At 41.4% G+C, this 24,937-nt stretch overlaps 1 protein-coding gene across 6 annotated transcripts in view; it reads left to right on the top strand.

The window, feature by feature from the left end:
• The window catches only part of LOC137369448 (paralemmin-1-like), a 492,534-nt gene that overhangs the window by 250,594 nt on the left and 217,003 nt on the right, over positions 1–24,937 (top strand). For 5 of the 6 annotated variants that reach the window (XR_010974948.1, XM_068030674.1, XM_068030675.1 and 2 more), the window contains 2 exons: positions 1,142–1,867; positions 24,375–24,460. Coding sequence is in view for 5 of the 6 variants with exons in the window: in XM_068030674.1 (XP_067886775.1) it covers positions 1,142–1,867; positions 24,375–24,460 (812 nt within the window). In the remaining variant the exon portion in view is untranslated. Of the gene's footprint in view, positions 1–1,141; positions 1,868–6,017; positions 6,844–24,374; positions 24,461–24,937 lie in introns of those variants that run through there. The other variant, XM_068030678.1, reaches the window with a different exon arrangement.

The raw sequence follows: 24,937 nt of genomic DNA, 5'->3' as shown, positions 1-24,937 counted from the left end.
ACTATCCAAACCCACACAATGATGAATTGGCACAATGGTGAGCTGCAAATGAGAACTGGGATTGTGGTAGAAAGCTCCACAGGAAGAGCTATCATCAGCACAGGCACAACGGGACATGTAATTCAGCTGTAATATGACTGCGATGGTATATCTTTATCTTGGTATAGTCCATCTCAACCAGTTTTAACACTGGGTGTGACAGTGAGCTTCCATTACAATCAAAGCTTCCATTTAATTTATTACCCTGTTTAAACTAGGAATTTCCATGAGACTGTATAGAAGTTTTTAGAAAATATGAAAAAGGTATGGCATAAAAATCTGGGCCTAGAGTTTCCACTTGGTTGCGTTCTTTTTTTCTGCATAATTCGCTCAAATTCGGCCAAACCCACACAAAAAATCATGGGATTTCAAGTGCAAATTACGTTCAGCATAACTCAAGTTTCCGCAGTCTTTTGCACTGGTTTAAAAAGCATCCTGCTAGAAACTGGCCCTGCTCACAAAACTGGTCAAGCCCCGACATCAAACTAATTGTCAACAGCAAGTTTCCACTAATTGCGTCTGTTTGAAGTCCTTGAGTATACTCCAGAAATGAAGTTGGATCTTTCAGGCCCAAGGACATTAGCAGAAACATTAAAAAAACTTTCACAATATAAATTCATTCTTTAATTTACGAAGGATGTGGCTACACCAATGTAACTTAGCAAATGGTTCTGTATAGTTTTTTAAATTATTTTTCAGTTATTTAAAATCAGGTTACCTACAGGTGGTGGACTAGACCCTGATCAAAATGCTTACTTTTTTGTGATAAACCCATTTTCAATTGCACTAATCAAACTGCAACAGGTTAACACTCTGAAATAGATCAAGGATTATTTTTTAAAGGAAGAACATTCCAAAACAGCACCTGATTGCACTGGTTCATGGCAGATTTTGCATTCAGTGATATGATGAGCAGAAACTCGAGAAAACAAAATTGTTTAAAACTAGCGCAACTCTGAGTGCAGTTTGTTCCTGGATGGCTGATTGTACCCAAAGTGGAAACTCTACCCCTAGATTTGCAAGAACTTTGATCTAAATCCTTGATCAGTTGGTCATAGTAAGACTAACAGCTCCTTTAATATGCATGTTCTTGATATTCCAGCAATGTATGCCATGGAGATCAACGTACAGAAGGACAAACTGACAGGAGAAACCAAAATCCTCTCTACAGCTCCCTTGAGTCCTGAGGGAGTTCACCAGAGAGGGGTTAAGGTGTACGATGATGGCAGCAAGGTTGTGTATGAGGTACGTTCCGGAGGTGCAGTGGTGGAGAATGGAGTTCATCACTTAACCACATCGGAAGTAGATCGGCTGATACACAGAGCGGGGAGAATAAATGTGAGTGGTAACAAATGTGCGTCGGAATCACTGACTGTGTCGGAGAGTAGTGCGTCCCCTGACAATACAGGGAGCAACGGAGATAACAGACATAAGAAAGACATGATCCACAAGGAAGCTAAGCTGGAAATGGTTCCTAAAGCTCGGCATCCAGATCACGCGGGGAAAACAATCCATCAAATTCCGACCGGAGAGGCTCCCAAGGCTAGCGCTGAGCATCCGGTGACAATGATCTTCATGGGGTATCAGAACGTGGAGGACGAGGAGGAAACGAACAAACTGCTGGGTTACGAGGGCGCCATCCAGGCGGAGCTCGTGCTGATCGATGAAGATGACGAGAAGTCATTGAGAGAGAAGACGGTGACGGATGTCTCAACTGTAGACGGCAACGCAGCCGAACTGGTGGCTGGGAAGTCCATGACTGAGGCTTCCGAGACGCTTTCGGCGGAAGAGAATGAAGGGACGGACACTGGAACAGAGCCAGTCGCAGGTATAGACAAGAAAAAGCGCTGTAAGTGCTGTACTGTCATGTGACCGCCTCTCCAGCATTTTGCGGTCACGCTATCTCTTACTGACTTTAACCTCATTTTACTAATTACACTGCCAGTACTGTGAACTGGAAGGGACTGTCTCATCTCTCCTTTCTTACTTCACTGGAAATCCTCTCTTTAGTGCTTAACTAACTACTGTTTAACCACCACCAAGCCCTGTTTTGAGTTTTTCATAGAATTTACAGCTCAGAAACAGGTTATTTGGCCCAACTGGTTCATTCCAGTGTTTATGCTCCACATGAGCCATCTCCCTTCCTCCTTCATCTAACCTTATCTACATGACCTTCTATTCCTTTCTCCCTTATGTATTTATCAAGCCTCCCCTTAAAGGCATTATACTGTTCGCCTCAACCACTCTCTGTGGTCGCAAATTCCATATTCTAACCGCACCCGGGGTAAAGGTGTTCCATCTAAATTCTTTATTGGATTTATTAGTGACTGTCTTATATTTATCTCCCTGGTTTCCTTGATAAATGAACATGACTTTGATTATATAAAGAAGAAGAATTCAGAGAATTGCCAGTGAGAAGGATAGGAGAGCAATAGCTAGTTAACAATACTCCTACATTATGATGAGACAATAGGATAATGCTTCATTTTGCGATCAGCGAGATCTGGAATTCTATTCGTTCTGTGCTACTTTCTCAGAATCCGATCACAGCAAATGTTGATTCATGGCATCTCTGTCATTCTCTGCCTAATTGAAACTTCTTTTTCCCTGAAGTCCTGATTTGTTTCAATTCCTTCCCGTTGGAATTTTTCCCATAAAATAGTTAGGTCCAAAAAAACTTCTTGACTTCCTTTAAATTTACTGAGAAATTCTAAAAACAAGAGTGTGCCCTTCTGCCCTCTCTCGCCTCTGCCATTGATGGAATCATATTGATAATATAACACAATCGAGCTTGTTTCCAATGTAATGAAAACACAGGGTGAAGTGGGGTGGGGTGGAATGAGAAGTGAAACTTACTTCCTCTTTATCTGTCATGGCTCAGTGGATAAGTATGTAACTTGATGCAACACTGAGCTTTACAGATCAGAGTGTTGTGGGTATCAATGACTAGTCAGTGCTGAGTTGTCCCATCTGAAGCTGTTTGGTGTGCTGCAGTTGGCAAAGAATTAGCCAGAGTTACTGCACCTGATTGCTATCCTGTGACCCTGCTGGAAAGTGCTCAGGTATGATAGGGATCAGGCCTCTCAGGATGTATGGACACTCGTGACTCTGTGTGACTGTAAAACAGGTGATAGTGAGTCAGCAGCCAATGGGAATCAAAATTATGAGAGATGAAAAATGAGCTATCAATTCTCTATCATCCATCTTACACTATGGCACAGGGACAAGTTCCACCCCACTGAATGAGGGTAGCATGGTAACATATGTTGTATAAATAGCTGCCCAGGAGTGGCAGTGTATTGGCAACCCTTTATTTCTCACAAGTCCTTAAACTAATCCAGACATATTTGTGATTTTGGCCAATGATAAAGTTTTAAAAACTGCCCAGGTTTTATTCATGTACAAAAAAAAGGAGCATCATTGGGCATTAATCACACCGGATACACTTAACACAAGCAGGCGTGACCAATCCTCCTAAATCTCTTTTTGCAACAGACGTATATGTGACATATGCTGCAAATCTGTACCAATTATCAAAAAAAGCCTGCAGGTGAATCCCAGGAAAGTAACCATTTTGTTATAAGGTCCCCAGGGGTAATTACTATACAATTAATATATTCATCAGCAACTTAATAAAATACCACAAGCTGTCCTATATTTAACCGAGGTTTAATCCTCAAGGGCTTCTTGATGGATATCTGCTTTCATTTACAATTCCAGGGAGTTACTAGCTAAAACTTTTTCCAAGCTTTACTGTTTAACTACATTTTTAACATGCTTCTCTGTAGAATCACATAGGATTCCAATGTACTCAGATACCACAAAACAGGAAGGTGGGAAAGAGGGGGTTTGTAGAGTAGGTCGTAGATTCTCTCTCAATGTGCAAATAGGACTTTGCCCTTGATCAGTGTCAAAGCAACTGATTGGACAGCGGTTTGAGGAGGAAGGCATTCAAATCTGGTGACCTGGAAGTAAATTTTGAAAGAACAGTCAAAGAGCAGTCAACAAAACTGCAGGGAAAAGCAGCTATCAGTGGTAGCACTTATGCACAGAGTTACCTTTCTAAAGCACACAGAGTATATCATGGTTAAACTGATAAATAAATTCTCCAACCGCACGTCTATGGCATTGAGGTATTTTACTGTAGCCCAGTGTAAAGTCATGGGGGGGACATCTTGTAAAACCGGTGATAGCAAATTGGCTGTTTCCATTGAAGTCCAAATAAGGAGAGAAGTAAAACAGCCCACTTTACACTCTCACACAAAGTCAAGCTCTACTCCCACACCAACAATGCCACCACCCACCCCCCCCCCCCCACCCCAACCCCTGCCAATCACCCCCACCCCATCCTGCCCAGCCCATTGCTCTCTAACTGTATCCTGGTGCATTGGGTTCTCAGGATACCAGCTACCCAACCAGTCCATGCAAGCTGCCAGATCCTGGGGGTATTTTGTGTTTTCTAAAAGGACAGTAACTCTACTTTTCTGAAACTTTTTCTTTTTGGATTACATTTAACAATTTGTGAATCAGCCTTGTACTTTTGTAGGGTTTTTGTATTGATAAGAAGAGAAAAAAAAGTCCAATTTTTAGAATCCCAGTGCCTTTCTCTAGTAGCCTCAATTGTGTCAACTGGTGTGCAGTGTTTTGCAGTGTGATTCCAGGGGCCTGAACCTGTGAGAAGAGATGGCAAGGCTAATTTGACTGAGATAGGATAAGCTGCTGACATAGTTTCTTGATGGTTTTAAGTCTGCTGATATCTGGCATCTTGTACAATCAAGTTGGTTCCCCTCACCGAGCCCCCACCACCACCATCACCCCCCCCACCCCCGTCCCACCACCACCATCACCACCGCCCCCCACATCCCCTCCCAGTTCACAGTGTCTGGATTACACAAGCTATTAATGAGCACAACTGAGGATGAACTAACAGTGAGAAGCAGCTATTATCTACGATGCCTTTTAGTGACTGTGCCTATTTTTTTCTCCCCGACAAGATACCAAGTTTCAATTTTATGAAGGTAACTACTGTATTTGAATGTACAATTATATGATATAAAATGGTTGTCAGCTAATATCTTGTTGAACAGATGGGCTTTTCCCCATCTTCACCTCTCTTTCAGTTGCTAAAGGTTGTGAATTTCCTACTTTGAAAACACAATTCTGATTCTACTCTATGATTATTTTTTTCTGGAACATTTTTGCATAGCGACTAACATGGTTGTTTTCCCTAAAGGGTGTCTTTGAAGTGACCATTTTGTACTTTGTTCTATTGCGGTTTGTATGATATTTCTACCTTTCTTTCCTTTTTTTAAAAAGCATTATATTCCAGAGCATAACATAGTAACTATTGCTGATTCTAAAAATTCAACGCAATGTGCAGTTATTGTCCTCCATGCTCTTTTCCTTTAGTGCCAATACCGAGGAGCTCTTTTACATTCACTTATCCTTAATACCATCCAGCCACTCACTGCAGCTTATACAAACATCCCATCCTGTTCAACGACACCGTGGGGATTTAAAATACCAGTTTATCCCACAGCTCCCCCTTCAACCTCTACTTAAATAATTAACCTTTTGAGCACCGTCAGCAATGAAATATGCACAAGGTCTGGCCTTTGATGTAAAATGTCATTTTGTATTGTGTGCATTTTTAAAGCTTATGATTTTTTTGTTTTATTGATCCATAGGATGTGGGCATCACTGGCGAGGCCAACATTTATTACCCATCCCTAATTGCCCTTGAGAAGGTGGGGGTGAGCAGCTTGCTAGGCCATTTTAGAGGGCAGTTAACAATCAATCACATTGCTTTTGGTCTGGAGTCACATATAGGCCAGATCCAGTAAGAGCAGCAGGTTCCTTCCCTAAAGGACATTAATGAACCAAATGGGTTTCTTACAATAACCCAGTAGTTTCATACTCACTATTACTGATACTAGCTTGTTGTTCCAGATTTACTTAATTCAATTTAAATTCCTCAGCTGCCATGATGGGAGGTGAACTCATGCCAATGAATCTTTAGTGCAGTCCTACTGGATTAAAACTTCAATAACATAACCACAACGCTAACAAAACTGAAGAAAACCCTGGAGGAACTCTGAATTCAATGCAGACACCTACAGGTTTTCGATCTGGATACAGAAGTGTTAGCATAGTCCTTGAGAAAGTTACTACCTAAGCAGTCAAAATTGTTATAGTCACTGAAATCCTTTAACTTAAATATATCAAGAACATCCCACTGAAGATGAGTTTTGTGATATCTCAATTAATTTTAGCCCAATCTCTCCCAGATCAGAATCAGATCGTAATTATGCCTATCAAAATTTAACACCAGTCTTTGGTGCCCCTAAAAAAAAGACTTGCATGTATATAACCTCTTTCATGACCTCCGGACCTGCCAAAGTGCTTTACAGTCAATTAAGTACTTTTTTGAAGTGTAGTCACTGTTGTAGGAAACGCAGCAGCCAATTTGTACACAGCAAGCTCCCACAAGCAGCAATGTGATAATGACCAGATAATCTGTTTTGGTGATGTCCATTGAGGGATAAATATTGGCCATGACACCGGGGAGAACTTCCCTGCTTTTCTTCTAAGCAATGCCATTGGATCTTTCATGCCCACCTGCGAGGGAAAACAGGGCCTGGGTTTAACTTCTCAGCCAAAAGACAGCGCCTCAGACCATGCAGCACTTCCTCAGTACTACATGGGGCGTGTCAGCCTAGATTCTTGTGCTCAGGTCTCAGGAATGGGGTATGAACCCATACCCTTCTGACTTCAAATACCCCAGTCAAAATAGTATTGCAAAGTTGCCCCAAATTATGATGTATGTGCTGGTATTGTGAATAATTCCAGTTATCTTTGAAAACCGCCATAAAGCACTCATGATTTTTCCTTGGGTATCCTCCTCCATTTGCCCAAAGCTTCTGTCTTCTGTTTAATGCAGCTAATTTGAAACAATGTCATGTGGCTCATTGGCAAGAATTTAACTTCTGGAAAATATCTTCACTCAGCCTTTATGACTCCAAATGACTTCAAATGCTCAATATTGGCAAGTTTCTTGGCACACTGCAGCTGGCTATGACAGTTCATTAGCTGGCTACTCTGGTGTTGGTCTGAAGAAAACTATTCAGATATAATTGATTTGATCAAATTTACCACAAGCAATAATGCTGTTCTAGTAATTCCCTCTTAAAAGTCACTATTGAATCTGTTTCCACCACCCTTTCAGGCAGTGAATTCCAGATGTGCACTATGCACTTTCCTTTTCATATGACAATGCCTTAGAAAAGAAAGAAGTTACTATGGGCTGGAACAATGTAACCTCAACTATCCCTAAATGGGATCAAACCTCAATCTCCACTGACATTCGCACTCGAGCATTGCCCTACAGGAGAGAAGTTTTAGACTGGGTCATTGCATGGTGAAGGGTAAATAATTAATGGGCAGAAAAGGACTGACTACTGAATTCATGTATTAAAAGAAGAATATGACTTTGTAATCACCACCATCAGTAGTACATGTGAAGTCATATTTCCATGTATGAGGACAGAGGAATTTATTAGTTCCAAAATTTTGATTTATCAGGCCATGCCATATTGTTGGGATCCATTGTATTTTAAAATATTTGGATGAAAATAAATATTTTAACTGGTAAGAGGTAGTAAAACACAACTTTTGTCTATCAGCTCTTGTGTACACATGGAAAGGATAGTGATCAGAGAGAGTATATACATCAAGAGAAGGCACAAAGCGACTTCACTTGATACAACCCATTCCAAATTCCATACGCACACATGGATTACAAGTGATTTATTTTTGGTAAACCACTAGTTTTAAATCATCTGTCAAATTCTTACACTGAAAATATGGGGGATATATAACCCTGCTCTTTGATCCACCATCTGTCATAAAAGTTCCTTTGTTGAACTGTTTGAACTGAAAGGCTTTTCCTGATGCCCCCAAGGGGACTCCCAAGCCCTTGAAATGAAGACAGGTACATTCTTTAAATATTTTGGGGCTTTTATTCTTTGACTGCTGATCCCACCGAGCCTTACTAGCCATCCAACATGTGTTCCTCAACATCTCCATGTTGCCTTTAGGGACTTTAAGTTGCCTTGCAAGGCACATTGTGAGGTTTGTCAATTGATTCAAGCACAATGATGTCACTGCATATCAATCTGGCGATATGTTTTTGTTTGAACTTGATTAAAGAAAAAATTGGATACAATAAACTGAAAAACAAACTCCAAAGAGTGTGCACCTGCAGTGCAAATCATACTTGGTGGCTAATGCAGGTAGAATTTAACCATATGTTTAAAGAATCTCATCAGTAAGCGTGCTGGTATCCCTTTAAGGAGCTTTCACTGTTTCATTGTTCCATATCAGATTACTGGTGAAAATTATATAGAGGCATCCAGTGGCACCAAAATTGATCTCAGCCATTGTGACTAAATTTAAAAAAAAACTCAAAATCACTAGATTTCATAAACTGGGTCTAGCATAGTTGAAAATATTTCCCAATATCCCATTAATTGCAATTGTACAAAAATACTTCCACCCATCTTTTACTAATGAGTGAGACACAAACATATTTGCCGCAAGGAATTTGCAATACAAAAAGTTATCCACTAAACAGTAATGTTTAGGGTTCACGTCACTTTCATATTTTCATATATCAGTTTACAATTAGAATTAGCATGTGATAAAGTGAAATGGTGCTGGCGTTCTCCTGCATTCCCAGTTCGATATTCTCTATATACAACACCCGAAAGATCTGTGGCACTTGCCTTATTAGAATATAATCGGAAAGGGTCACTGCCTGCAATTATTCAAAACGTAAGATTAGCATGAGCATTGTTTGAGATGTTATCATCTGATCAATGGTGGGTGGGAGGGAATGGAGAGTTTCATTTCTATGGCACATGTACCCTTAATATAACGTGAACTTCTAACACTGCCCCACTGAGGTGTGCTTGGAATGAACCATACTGTCATGCTACATTCAGTGAAATGAGCATTATAGTTAACAAACTCATGATAAAATGCCTTAAAAGTTGAGGAGTGTTTTGCAAAGACAAGACATATCAAATTCCTTACCAGCACAGTCTGCTAAAACTGGAGTAAAACTAGATTTTCCACAATTGACTAAGATTTATTTAGCCATGAGTACTACAGTAGGTATAGATATGAATGAATATCACTTCTACTTCCCTACATTATGGAAGTCACTACACTTAAAAGTTATTAATTGGCTGTGAAGCAATTTGGGATGTCTTGAGGTCATGAAAGGCGTGATGTAAATACCAGTCCTTTCCCTTTAAGCTTGATGAATCCTTAATATTTTGAGGTTTTATTCTTACAGAAGGTTTTGACTTTTTTTACGTGACGTTATTTTACCACAGTCATAGAATTAATGACATCAATACACGAGCTATGCTTCTTTCCTCCATTTTCTCTTGAGCTCTCCTGCTGAAGAACTTTGCCTTGATGATAACTGCCTCTTTGGGTAATCTGCCTTTGCCAAGAAATTTGTAGCAACCAGCATGCACAACATTAATAACAGGTACAGTTCCTTCAGAGTTCTATGTGTAGAACCAAGGATTGTAGTGGGTGGAACTAAAGCTGTAGTGGGCAGGACTAATTATGTAGAGGTGGGGCTAAAGTGATAGTGGATGGGGCTAACTATGTATTAGGCAGCGGTAAAGTGATAGTGGCCAGGGCTAAGGCAATAGTCGGTGCAGTGAAAGATGTTGTAGGTGGAGCTAATGCTGTAGCAGGCAGGGCTAGACCTGTAGTAAGGGAGCTAAGGCTGAAGTGGGTGGAGCTAATGGTGGAGCGCGTAGAGCTAATGGTGGAGTGGGTGGAGTGAAAATTGTAGCTGCCAGAGTTTACAGAACATTTCATAACTTTGTTTTTAATTTATATTGTTCAAACATTAGGCCCTTTTCTGTTAATGTCACATGTCTGGTACACATACGATGTAAAGACATTTTTATTTATTTGCTTGATTTATGCCCATTTTGTATTTTACAAAAGGCCCAATTTTACATCTTAAATAAAAATCATTCAAAACAAAAAGAATATTAATTTGGACCCACCTAGCAGAAAGAGATTTTGGCCGTTCAAACCATTACAAAGTTGAATACAAAGAAAGAACAATGACTGCCATTTCTATAGTGCCTTTCATAACCTCAGGACATCCCAAAGGGCTTTACAGACAATGAAGTACTCCTTCAATACTGCAATGGGAGTGTCAGCCTAGATTATAATCTAGCTGGTGGCTCAGCTGGGATGTTTGTCAATGGTATGGTGCTGAGACATACAGACCAGGAGGCGATCTCAACCAGGGAAACAGTAGGTGTGCTAGAGTGGGCAAGGGCAACAATCACGTTCCATTAACTCTTGCTGGAAAGGTCGGGTGTACACATGTCAGGTGAGAACAGGATTGGGCTCATCTGTGATGGTTGTCACAGTGGAATAGTCTGCTGACACTCGCCGATGAAGCCCACACCTGAAGAATGGCATTTTGGGCAAGATATCGCAAGGCAGCTGGTGGTAGGAGAGAATAAGAGGAAAGGATAGGAAGGTAAATGTCAGGAAGAAGCAAACATTCCCTAGCTATGCACAATTCTGTATCCTTATGGAGAATTCTGAAAGTACGAATCATACCAGTGTACAAGACATCAGATAAATGACCCTGTTTGTTCAACCAATAATTAGCACAACATAGAATTCCTTAGACATGAAAATCTTAGTATTTTTACATGGTGCTATATATATATATAATTATACCAATAATATCCAGATAATAGCTATGAGGTCAGTAGCAGTCATGATCGGATGCCATTGGTTATTATCAGAAAATAAGAAATAGGATCAGGAGTAGACCATTCGGCCCCTCAAGCCTGTTCCACCTATCCCTTGATTCCCTGAGAGGTCAAAAATCTGTCTATCTAGCCTTAAGTATATCCAGAGTTGGAGCATCCACAACTCTCTGGGGTAGAGAATTCCAAAGATTCACAATACTGTGGGTGAAGAAATTTCTCCTCAATCCTCAATGACCAACCCCACATTCTGATACTGTGACCCCGTGTTCTAGATTCCCCAGCCAGGGGAAACAACCTCTCAGTGTCTACTCTATCAAGCCCCTTCAGAATCTTCAGAATGTAGTATATGTTCAAAAATATTTGGATCTCAGGTCTTAAGACAGCACTGCTAAACTTCCGAAAGATGCTAATGGTAAGGAGAGAGTGGACCCTTTTTTGGCCATTGCATACATCATGTCACTGTAGTGAAATGAACCATCTGTAATCAGAGGATAGCATTAGATCAGAAATTCAACCTTATTTTTCAAGAAAAACACTGTAGGATTACACAATTGGTACAAGACTATGAGAAAGCTGCACCTCGTTGATACTCCATTAAAGGTTTCTTCAGTCATTCTACAATCCCACATGTAACAGACTCAAATCTACAAGATAGCTGCATGTACTCTGTCTCTGGCAGCATCCTCTCATTATATCACCTAACATACAACAAGAGAAATCTCTCTGCTGAGCAATGCTGAATGAAACAAAGCACAGTTAGAAAATTCTGCTTTGTTTAATTTCCATCTACTTTTTATTTTGAAAAAAATTCCGACAGCAATCCTCCCCCCTTCAAAAATGGATAATGTCGTGTCGGACTGTGTTTGAATAGTTTTCAAATGTATACCTTTTAAATCATTTTCCTGAGTGTTTACTTATTGAAGTTAACTCCAAGAGAAAATTTAATATGGAAATCTTCAAGTAAACGACTTAAGACCTATAAGCAGATTGAAAAACAGTTGCCCAAAGGAGAGGGAGAAAGGTTAATTGGCGAAGGAAGGCAAACACTGTGGCTTCATGAATACGTGCTTTATCCAAACAAATGTAAAAGAGCTCGGTGATTGGGAATAGTGCTGTGCTAACACTGGTAAGGACTTGCTGCATTTTCTGCTGTACTCTGTAACCTGAAGTGTACTTGGACTGTACTGTTCTGTTCTGTTCTGATAAACTGCCACTGGCCAAGCTGTAACCTGAGCTGCTCTCCTGTACAGAATTAATATGAATAAACTGGCTCTCCACAGTGTCTACACACGACAGTCTCTGCTACTTTTCTTTCTAACTCTCACTTTATAAGACACTCCAGACTCCAAAAAGGAGGGGCAGATCACTCTGATATCACAGCTGTCACTAAAAGGTTACTAACCTGCTTAACTTCCACTCTGCACTGGCATCTGTCACTGTCATCACTATTTCTTTCACAGCAACAACCTTAAGTATGAACCTGTTTTATTTGTTTTTTTGGGACATTGGTTTACCTCGAGTTTATTCAGGGGAAGCAAAGAGAGGGCCATTAAAAAGAAAGTGTTTAGCACCTTTTACAACTTCGGGATGCCCCAAAGCACTTCAAATCTGGTGGTGAGTAGTTACTGTTGCAGTACAGGAAATATGGCAGCTAATTTGCACACTGTACGGCCCCACAAACAGCAATGTGATAATGTCCAGATAATCTGTCAGTAATGTTAGTTGGCCAAGGACACCAGGAAGAAGTCCCCTGTTCTTCTTTGAATAGTGCTTAGGGGATCTTTTATATCCACCTGAGAGGGCAGACAGGGCCTTAATTTAATGTCACATCTGAAAGATGGCATCTCTGACAATGCAGCTCTCCCTCAGTGCTGCACTGACACTCCTGCTGAGATTATGTGTTCACATCTCTGGAGTGGGACTCAAACCCACTCTGACTCAGAGGCGGGAATGCAACCCACTGAGCCACAGCTGACAGTAGAAAAGCACTAAAAATGTTGTCAGAATGCTCACCTCACTATGGTCCTGGATCCAAGTTCTTCACTTTGGCTTTTGCTCCGATCGAACAGCCAGGAGTAGGGTGGGGTCCCTCAGAATGGGATCACCACATGCTCAGAAAGAACCATCTCACATTGGGCCATGGAACGAGAGGGGTGAAGAGTTAAAATGGCCAATAGTAAACACGCAGAGTGCAACGTCTATCCCCAAGGTCATTCAATGTCCTTCCAGCTTCCAGAAGAAACCTGCAAAATAGATGTTTAGGACTGGAGAGGGTGCAAAAAGGAGAGAAATCCAAATATGTAAAATTACGATTTACAACAGTGTCAGGCGATTCAGTCCAACTGGTTTACACTGGTGTTTATGCTCCACACCAACCTTCTCTTCCTCTCACCTGATCAACATGGGTAGAAATAAAAACGGGAAAAGGCCACATCCTGTGAATGAGTACAAACAATTGAGGCGTTGGGGTACCAGGAGTCAATGAAGGTCATCGAGCACAGGGGAGATGGATTAGAAGGACTTGATGCATGACAGAATATGGGAGTTAGAGATTTGGGGAGAGCTGGAGTTTATAGAGGTTGAAAGCTGGGAGACTGGCCAGTAGACCATTAGAAGTGTGGAGTCTGAAGGTGACAAAGGCTTGGATGAAGGTTGCAGATGAGCTGAGGCAGGTCCGGAGACTGTTAGGAGGGTAGAAGTAGAGGTCTTGGTGATGGAGAGAATATAGGGTCGGAAGCTCAGCTCAAGGTTAAATGGGATGTCAGGGTTGCAAACAGAATCGCAGAATTGTTACAGTGAAAGGAGGCCATTCGGCCCATTGTGTCCATACCGGCTCTCCTAATGAGCAATTCACTTAGTGCCACTCCTCCACCTTCTCCCCATAACCCTGCACATTCTTCCTTTTCATATAACAGTCTAATTCCCTTTTGAATGCTTCGATTGAACCTGCCTCCACCACACTCACAGGCAGTGCATTCCAGACCTTAACCACTCGCTGAGTGAAGAAGTTTTTCCTCATGTCGCTTTTGCCTCTTTTACTCATTACTTTAAATCTGTGCCCTCTTGTTCTCATAGAATCATCGAATCACAGAAAGTTTAAGGCACAGAAAGAGGCCACTTGGCCCATCATGTCTGTGTTGGCTGAAAAATTATCCACCTATTCTAATCCCACCTTCCAGCATTTGGTCTGTAGCCCTGCAGATTACAGCACTTGAGATGCGTATCCAGACTCCTTTTGAATGAGTTGAAGGTTTCTGCCTCAACTACCCTTTCAGGCAGTGATTTCCAGACCCCTACCATCCTCTGGGTGAAAAAGTTGTTCCTCATCTCCCTTCTAATTTTTCTACTAATCACTTGAAATCTATGCTCCCTCATCACTGACCTCTCTGCTAAGGTTAATAGACCTTTCACCTCCACTCTATCCAGGCCCCTCAAAAATTTTGTACATTTCAATCAGATCTCCCTCAGTCTTCTCTGTTCCAAGGAGAACAACTCCAGCCTATCCAATCTTTCCTCATAGTTGCATTTTTCCAGTCCTGGCAACATTCTTGTAAATCTCCTGTGTACCCTCTCTAGTGCAATTCGCTAAAACAGCCGTCAACAATTACCCTTTGTTTCCTGCCACTGAGCCAATTTTGTATCCACCTTGCTGCATTTCCCTGGATCCCATGGGATTTTATTTTTTTAACCAGTCTGCCATGTGGGACCTTGTCAAAAGCCTTGCTAAAAACCATGTAGATCACATTGACTGCAGTACCCTTACCTATCTTCCTTGTTGATCAAGTTAGTCAAACAAGATCTTTCCTTAACAAATCCATGCTGACTATCCTTGATTAACCAGTGCCTTTCTAAATGACAGTTTATCCTGTCTCTCAGAATAGATTCCAATAATTTGTCCACTACTGAGGTTAGACTGACTGGCCTGTAATTATTCGGTCTATCCTTCGCTCCCTTTTTAAACAAAGTTACAACGTTAGCAGTTCTCCAATCCTCTGGCACCACACCTGCATCCAGTGAGGATTGGAAAATGATGGTCAGACCTTCTGCTATTTCCTCTCTTGCTTTTTTCAACAGCCTAGGGTACATTTCATCTTGCCCTGTTGATTTGTCAACTTTCAAGGATGCTAATCCCATTAATATTTCCTCTCTCCCTATCTTTATCACATCCAATACCTCACACTCCTCCTTAACTACAATATTTGCATTATCCCCCTGTTTTGTGAAGACAGACGCAAAGTATTCATTAAGAACAATACCAACATCTTCCACCCCTACACATAGGTTACCTTTTTGGTCTTTTATGGGCCGTACTCTCTCCTTAATCATCCTCTAACTCTTAATGTATTGATAAAACATCTTTGGGTTCACCTTGATTTTTTTTGCCTATATTCTTCATGCCCTCTCTTTGCTTTCCTAATTTCACCCCTCCACTTTCTACACTCCTCTCGGCTTTCTGTAGTATTGAGTCCTCAGTGTCAGACATAAGCTTTCCTTTTCTGCCTTATCATACCCTGTAGGCTCCTTGACATCCAAAGGGCTCTAGATTTGGCCATACCACCCTTTTTCTTTGTGGGAACATGTTTACTCTGAACCCCTTGAATCTCCCCTTTGAATGCCTCCTACTGCTCTGACAGTAGCTGTTTCTAGTCCTCAATTCTTTCACAAATAGGAGCAGTTTCTCCCTGTCTACTCTGTCCAGACCCCACATGATTTTGAATACCTCTATAAAATCTCCTCTCAGTCTTCTCTAAGGAAAGCAGTCCTAACTTCTCCAATCTTTCAATCCCTGGAACCATTCTCGTGAATCTTTTCTGTATTCTCCCCAATGCCCTCACATCTTTCCTAAAGTGCAGCACCCAGAACTCCAGTTGAGGCCGAACTGGTGCCTTATACAAGTTCAACATAACCTCCTTGCTCTTGTACTCTATGCCCTTATTAATAAAGCCCTGGATACTGTATGCTTTATTAACTGCACTCTCAACCTGTCCTGCCACCTTCAATGACTTATGCACATACACACCCAGGTCCCTCTGCTCCTGCACCCCCTTTAGAATAGCACCCTTTATCTTACATTATCTCTCCATATTCTTCCTACCAAGATAAATTTCTCTGCATTGAATTTCATCTGCCATCTGTCTGCCCATTCCACCAACTTGTCTATGTCCTTTTGAAGTTCTGCACTATCCTAGGAACATAGGAGAAGGAGTAGGCCGTTCAGCCCTTCAAGCCTGCTCCGCCATTCTAGATCATGGCTGATCATCTACCTCAACGCCATATTCCCACACTATCCCCATATCCCTTGATGTCATTAGTAACTAGAAATCTATCAATCTCTTTTATTTATTTATTTATTTAGAGATACAGCACTGAAACAGGCCCTTAGGCCCAAAGAGTCTGTGCCGACCATCAACCACCCATTTATACTAATCCTACCACATCCACCCCCCTTCCCTCAATTTCCCTACCACCTACCTATACTAGGGGCAATTTTTTTTATAATGGCCAATTTACCTACCAACCTGCAAGTCTTTGGCGGTGGGAGGAAACCGGAGCACCCGGCGAAAACTCACGCAGTCACAGGGAGAACTTGCAAACTCCGCACAGGCAGTACCCAGAATTGAACCCGGGTCGCTGGAGCTGTGAGGCTGCGGTGCTAACCACTGCGCCACTGTGCTGTCTTGAATTTACTCAGTGACTGAATTCCAAAGATTCATCACCCTCTGAGTGAAGAAGTTCCTCCTCATCTCGGTCCTAAATGGCTTGCCCTTTATTCTGAGATTGTGTCCGCTGGTTCTAAACCCCACAGCCAGGGGAAACATCCTTTCTGCATCTACCCGGTTTAGCCCTTTAAGAATTTTGTAAGTTTCTATGAGATCACCTCTCATTCTTCTAAACTCTAGATAATACAGGCCCAGTCTCCCCAATCTCTCCTGATAGGACAATCCCACTATCCCAGGAATCAATCTGGTGAACCTCCGCTGCACTCCCTCTATGGCAAATTTATCCTTCCTCAGGCAAGTGGATTAGAACTGCACACAATATTCCAAGTGTGGCCTCACCAATGCTCTATACAATTGAAGCAAGACTTTTTTACTCCTGTACTCAAATCCTCTTGTGATAAAGGCTAACATATTGTTTGCCTTCCTAATTGCTTGCTGCATCTGCATGCTAGCTTTCATCCTCCTCGCAGTTCACAAGGCTTCCAAGTTTCATATAATCTGCAAACTTTGAAATTGTACCCTGTATACCATGGTCTAGGTCATTAATATATATCAGGGAAAGCAAGGGTCCCAACATGACCTCCTGGGGAACTCCTCTACAAAACTTCCTCCAGCCCGAAAAACATCCAATAATCACTACTACATGCTGCTACTGTCCCGTTTATTCCATGAGCTATAATTTTGCTCACAAGTCTGTTGTGTGGCACTGAATGGAATGCCGTTTGGAAGTCCATGTACACATCAACTGCGTTGCCCTCATCAATGCTCTCTGTTACCTCCTCAAAAAACTTCAGCAAATTAGTTAAACATGATTTTCCCTTAAGAAATCCATGCTGGCTTTCTTTAATTTATCCGCATTTGTCCATGTGATGATAAATTCTATCCCGAATTAGTCTGGCTCAACCTCACGGTGATCAGAAATAGGTGTGGAGTTCATGGCAGGGACCAAAGATACTATCTTCCCAATGTCTGACTGGAAGAAATTGCAGTTCATCTGATACCAATTACTGAATTAAGGAAACACTACATAGCTGCACCAAATTCATCTGTGTTATTTTACTTCCTGGAGTTCATTCAAAACAGCACTAGAAGCAATAGGACAGCTGCAAGCATCACAGAGAAGGTGGGGGTGGGGGCAACACTATTAAAAGTTGTATTCCAGTAAATTTAGATAACTATTTGGGAATTCGAATCAATAAAACAATCAGTGTCTGTTGGTCCCAGAAAGTGTCAAATGAACTTGTAATAATAATAGTAATAATCATACACTGTGGTCAAATGTGCATGTACCAGATGCCTGGAAGTATTGTTGTATTTTGATTTTGACATTTTTTAGTGTATAACTCAATTCTCTTCCCAGTTCTCCATGGTTTAACCATCAATTCCAGGAGCAGACAAATGGCCTGTTCCTAAGCTTCCACCAATGCCTCGACCCATTTGATAGGAGATGCAGACAACAGTCACCTTTCAAGTGAATTGGTCTCCTCCCAATCCCTCCCAACAAGTAGTTCCATTGTGTATTAGTGACAATTGCACATCACACGGTTTATAATTGAAGCAATTGCTCACTGACTATTAGGCAAAAAAGCACACATTTATCGCCATGTAGTGACAAGAGGTCAGTGAAGCGTATATTGTAAATATTAAGTATTCCAGAGTGTGTTTCAGAAGGAATGTGCCATAGAATCCTTAAGGAATGAGAGGAAATTGGTGAGGCTCTGGTCAATATTCCCAGGAATTCTGTAAATACAGCTGCTGTACTGCAAGACTGGATTGCAAACTTCATTCTAAAAAAGAGTGAGATGGTAATTTCAGAACCAAAGACTGATTTGTCCAGTTGTCAGTAGCAAAAAATTGCTCATTGGTGTCTTATGGGATATCAGCGTATCAAGCATAGAGGTCGTAGGAATAATTTCAACATGTCTCACAAATCTACTCATTCTTTGAGAAGGTAACAACATTTGTGGATGAGGGTTATGTAGTAAGTGGAATTTACTTGGATTTTCAGAATGGAGTTGATAAAATTTCCTCTCCAAGAAGAAATTAGTAAAAGCAAATTAGTTATCTGGATTGAAAACTGACTTGGCAAGAGGAAGCAGAAGAGGATGATGAATGAGAAAAGATCTAACTCAGTCAGGGGTCTCTGAACATTTCTGCCTATAGGACCCCCTTCCAAATACTGACACACTTCCAGGGACCTCACTGCAGATATTGGCCATGCCCCTGCGAACCTCCTATTGTAATCTTCACAAGACACATGACATCTACCCAACTAAAAACAGTGCTATCATTGAAGGTTTTTTTCATTAGTACATACACAATAACTGAAATAATGTGCTCATAATTCAACAGAGGCCAGTTGAACAGAAACATGTCACTGCCAATCCAGTTCATAAACAATATAAGGGAGTGCCTGTCTAGCACAATAAAGAATTGTCCCAGTGTTTTTTCTCAAGTTTTTTTACTCACCCAAGAGATTACATGGCGGCGGAGGCAGGGGGGAGGTTTGGATGGTCTAGTCATAATGCTGTGGCCATCATGAGGTTTGAAGCAGGCTTGATTGACCAGCTGATCTTTTACTGCCTGTCAATCTTTTCTGTTCCTATGGAAGTGATTGTGGCCCAGTGACTAGTGCAAGGAAAACCAACAGCTTTCAAATAAAGCAGTGATACTGGACAGACATACTCTATGGTCACTTGGGCATGTACCGGATGCCAAGAAGTATTATGATAAGTTGATTCTTTATTCTTATCATGTAAAATCCATCCATCTGGCCTAATTAAGTAGACCACCTTTAGATGCTGCTGGAACTATTGCTGAATGTCCTGTGGAATGTAACTGGTTGCGTTGAGATAATGTTTGTTGCATGATCTCAATAATGCATTCAAGAATTTTGTTTTATTCATTCACGGTATGTGGGCGTCACTGGCAAGGCCGGTATCTGTCACTCATCCTTAACTGCCCTTGAGAAGTGCATGGTGAGCCGCTGCAGTTCATTTAATGATGGTATTTCCACAGCGATTATACGTTGTTGTAACAGTTTGAGTGGCTTGCTAGGCTGTTTCAGAGGACTGTTAAGAATCAAACACATTGCTGGTGAATCTGGAGTCACATATAGGCCAGACAAGGTAAGGACAGCAGATTTCCTGCCCTAAAAGGCATCAGTGAACCAGACTGGCTTTTATGATGATCTGCTAGTTTCACAGTAACCACTACTGATACAACCTTTATTTTTCAATGCGACATTTATTTAATTGACTGAATTCAACTTCCCCAGCTGCAGTGAATGGGATTTGAACGAATGTTTCTTTGTTATTAATCTAAGCTTCTACATTACTAGTCTAATAACATAACCACTATGCTAGCATAGCCCCAATCAGTGATTTTTCCAATGGATATGCAAATTAGTTGACCCACAAAACTCTGGTATAAACAGTTCCACAGGCCAATGGCAGCACAACTCATCTCCCACTGGTACAAATCGTTTCATGGACATTCAGAGCATTTTTCTAAGATAAACATCTTGATGACGGCATTAATGTAACAATGGGATGAAGAGCTTCAGAAGAAGGACTTGCATTTATATAGTGACTTTCATAACCTCAGATCATCCCAAAACACTTTACAGCCAATGAAGTACTTTCAAAGTGTAGTTATCCTTGTAGTGCAGGAAATGTTTCAGCCAATTTGTGCCCAGCAAGATCCCACAAGCAACAGTGTGATAATGATCAGATAATTTTTTTATGTGATAGATAAATATTGGCCAACACACTTCCCTGCTGTTCTTCAAAATATTGCCAAGGCCTCTTTCATGTCCACCTGAGAGATTAGGCCTTGGTTTAAGGTCTCATTCAAAAGACAGCCCTTCCAACAGCATAGCTCACTCCCGGTCAACCTCAACTTTGTGCTCAAACCTTTGAAACTAGAACCTTCTGCCTCAGAGATGGGCATGTTTGGCACTGAGCTACAGTTGACACAAGCATCCTTTACTGGAGAACTAATATACATTATGTGGTACTATGCTGTGATGTTGGTATTGGGGGATATTGAAGATGAGTTGGTACATCACTCTGCCTGGTCCTTTACTCCTCATTGAGAAATATAATGATACAATTCTCTCTGATTTAACATGATCCAATTTCCTACAAGACAATCCAGTGTATTTCCCTAATCTTCTGTGGGTGTGTTCTGTATGAATTATAAATGGACACCATGCTACTGGCCAATGTTGATTTACCAAGTCAAAAACACTCTATGTTGTTTGTTCCCAAGTGTGGCTCTGTCTCTATATCAGCCATCAGACCTGAACTCTGCATTTGTTTCTAGCCCTGGAGAGGCTTTACTTCAAATCTTTTCATTGCCTACCTGCAAATTCTTTAAAGAAATTTATGTATGTTTAAATCTATATGAATGTCCAATACTGAACTCCATGTTCATTCAATCATACAGCACAGAACAGGCCATTCAGCCCATTGTGCCTGTGCCAGCTCTTTGAGAGTGCTGTCCAATTAGTTCCACTCACTTGCCCTTTCCCCATAACCATACAAAATTTTCCCCTTCAAGTATTTATCCAGTTCCCTTTTTGAAAGTTATGATTGAATCTGCTTCCACCGCCCTTTCAAGCAGTGCATCCCAGATCATAGCAACTTGCTGTGCAAAGTATTTTTTCTTCAACTCTCTTCTGTTTTTTTTGGGGCAATTATTTTAAATCTGCGTCCCCTGTTTACCGACCCTCCTGCGAGTGGAAACAATTTCTCCCTATTTACTCTATCAAAAATCCTTTATAACTATGAACACCTTGATTAAATCTCCCCTGAACATTTTCTGCATCTAAGGAGAACAATCCCAGCTTCTCCCATCTCTGTCCACATCACTGGTACCATTCTAGTAAATCTGAGCTTGAGAGGAGTTTTGGCCTGGTGGACAAGGGGAGTGGGATGGGGGAGAAGCAGCAGATGCAACTAAACAGATGATCACAATTTTAATGACAAAGAAATTCATGAACTCCTCACAATTGTTGTTGGAGCTAAAGGCGGACTAGCAAAGTGAGGACAGACAACATTTTACCATTTTGTTGCTTCTATATCACAATAGAACATTATTCCCTTTACAACACAGCTTCGAACCCTGTAATATACAAAGACTCCCTGTGGTAGATCTTGACTTTGGGAGATAGGATAGAATGGACAAAAATGGATCGGGAAGCCCTTCTTACATCTCTCCCAGTTTTTATTCCCATTGACTTCAATGTAGAGAGATGTAAAATGGGGTCCCAACTCACTATCATCCATTTTACACCATTACACAAAGTCAAGAGCCACTCCACAGTGTTTGGAGGGAGAGGTTGTAATCTCCATGAAGACTGCTATAAATGTGCAATGTCACATTCTCATACAGTTCAGGCTCAGACTGACTATCCTCCCTGTCCACATTGAACAGGTTGGGGTGCTTTGATCTACAAAAGAGAAGACTGAGGGGATGAGCTGGCAGAGATGTTTAAAATTATGGGTGGTTCATTTGGGTACACGTGGAAGAAATATTTTCACTTGTGGGGTAAGTCCAAAATTAGGGGTTAAAAATATAAGATGGTTAGTAATTAAATCCAAAATTCAGGAGAAACTTCTTTAGCCAGAGATTAGTTAGAACTCACCGTAGGGAGTAGTTGAGATGAATAGTGCAGATGCATTTAAGGGGAAGCTAGATAAGCACGAGGTAGAAGAAATGAAAGGATATGCTGATAGGGTTTGACGATGAAGAGAAATGGGAGGAGGCTGGTGTGGAGCTGAAACACCAGCATGGACCAGTTGAGCTGAATGGCCTGTTTCTGTGCTATACATTCTATGTTCATTCTATGTCATTCAATGCTAAGGTTTCCTAAGCTGCTCTGTCCCAGTTTAGATGGAAGGGTATTGTTTGAGCCTGACTGGCAACATGCTTCCACCAATGCACTGATACAGCATAACTAGCATAAGTACAAAGATCCCGGGGCAGATATTAACCAGCTTCAGCAATCAGACAAAACTAAAGGGGCCTCTATTCGGTTCACCGCACATCATTCATCTTAAGAGATTCCCCCCTTCAGTTAACAGATGGTACAGGAATCTGCTAACAGCTCAGCCGTTCTGTAATGAAGGTGGGAGGTAGATGTTGAATGTAACTTGAGTAACAGTGTCTTGGGGAGGGATTAATCAGACCTGGTGTTACATCCGCCCATCTGCTTGCTTCTACAAGAGCCTTTGGGTCTAGGTGAGGTAAAGTGGATGATACAGCTCTGATTCGCTATCTCTTTCACTCAATCTCCACTTTTCCAGGAAAAGCAGGAACTTAAACTTCATCAGGTTACACATTTGCCATTCATATTCCACCCTCTCTCCCAAATCTGCTGCTTGGAGGAGATTCAACTTACGGTTTTGTGCACATCTCGTTCATTCAGTCAATGAAATTTGGCACTTTCAATTTCTCAAGAATTTCATCCCAAGCCAGACCTGTATCCTCAGAGGCGATTTTGACATCCTGTGAAATTTCAGTGTGTGAACTAATACTGTAAAAGACAGAGCAGACAAACCCAGGGAGTGACTATCACTGATAGTGTGAATAAATGCAGGACTGTCAGAAAGAAAGACTTGTATTTATATAGCATCTTTCAAGACCTCAGGACGTCTCAAAGCACTTTACCAGCCAATCAAATACTTTGAAGTGTGGTCACTGTTGTAAAGTAGGAAGTGCTGCAGCCAATTTGTGCTCAGCACGGTCCCACAAACAGCAATGTGATAATGACCAGATAATCTGTTTTTAGATGTTGAGCGAGGAGTAAATATTGGCCAGGACACAGGGGATAATTCCCCTGCTGTCCTTCAAAATAATACTGTGGGATCTTTTACATCCAGATGATAGACAGGGCCTAGGTTTTATGTCTCATCTGAAAAACAGCAGCTCCAACAATGCTGCAACCTTGGTAATGCAGTCATGTGTCAGCTTAGGTGTGCTACTCAACATCTTCAGTGGTTTAGGGAGGGGGAGATTTCTTGGGGTTCTGACTCCCAACCTGTCCTGGAAGTTCTTTCGGAAAATAACATTTTGGGATGTGGTACACGAGTAATTTGAATCATGATATGTGGTAAGTGCTTAGGAGGAACAGGTGACTTTGGACCTATGGTTCCCAAAACTCTTCATCACTGGTCATAGAGTCATAGAGTTATACAGCACAGAAACAGGCCCTTCAGCCCATCATGGTGTTTTCCTCATGTCATGTCTGGGTGTGTTGTAGACTGATTGATAGAGGTTGGTTGCTATGATTGGTCTACAGCTCCATAATCAGTGTATTATCTGAGTGACAGGATGGTAGAAGGCAAACTAAATGGACCTCAACGTCTTCTCATTTAGCAATTCCTAAGTTCCTAAACGTGCAGGGAAGTCATGAAGGACAGCATCAGGCTCGTCTAGGATGCCACCTGCCAACAAAATGACTCTCAGCGCTCACTGTGAAGGCACGAACATGAATAACAGCCACTTATCCAACATTATAGCTAATTGCTAGGCTGTGATTGGGTTGGAGCATCAGCAGCCAACACATAGGGAGGTGGGCCACATGCTGAAACCCTCCCTCCACTGAGTCCCTAACATTGGAAGGAAAAATTAGCAAGTTCCCAATTGTCATCACAAATGCAGGGAGAAAATTGAGGGGATGGGGAGATAAATAAGCTATATATCCTCAAAAAAAAACAAATGACCTGATTTGTGCCACCTGTAGCAATGTTTCTTAAGTTTGTAAGTTCTAATTGTTGCCTTTTAGGGGAAGAGATAAGTGTCACGTTCCGACCCAGAGATCCAGTTCAACCAACTGTGTGTGGCATCACTGGAACAGAGCAGACCACAACGGTAAGTCACTTCTTGACTAATGTACTACCTGAAAATTTTTATCGCGAACACCACTGCAGGGCCAAAGGGAGACGTGGATTATTTGCCATGACTTGTAACATTTGTGTCAGTCCAGATGATCACAGTTGCTGAATGACAAGTAGACAAGAGGACAGAAATATCTACATTGGAACAGTCTCTATTTGGGAGGGGAGTGGCCTTTGTCCCATGTTTAAAAGCATCAAAAAAGTTGTATTTTAATAACTTAGAGGGTGTCAACATAAGAACATGAGAAAGTAAGAAATAGGAGCAGGAGTAGGCCATATAGCCCCTCGAGCCTGCTCCACCATTCCATACCATGGCTGATCATGTACCTCAGCTCCACTTTCCCACCCTATCCCTTTATCCATGATTCCTTTACTGCCCAAAAATCTATCGATCTGTCTTTTGAATATCCTCAATGACTGAGCATCCACAGCCCTCTAGAGTAGAGAACTC

The sequence above is a fragment of the Heterodontus francisci genome, chromosome 4 (assembly GCF_036365525.1).
Source record: "Heterodontus francisci isolate sHetFra1 chromosome 4, sHetFra1.hap1, whole genome shotgun sequence".
Taxonomy (NCBI): Eukaryota; Metazoa; Chordata; class Chondrichthyes; order Heterodontiformes; family Heterodontidae; genus Heterodontus; species Heterodontus francisci.
This window is presented reverse-complemented; position numbering and strand designations above follow the sequence as displayed.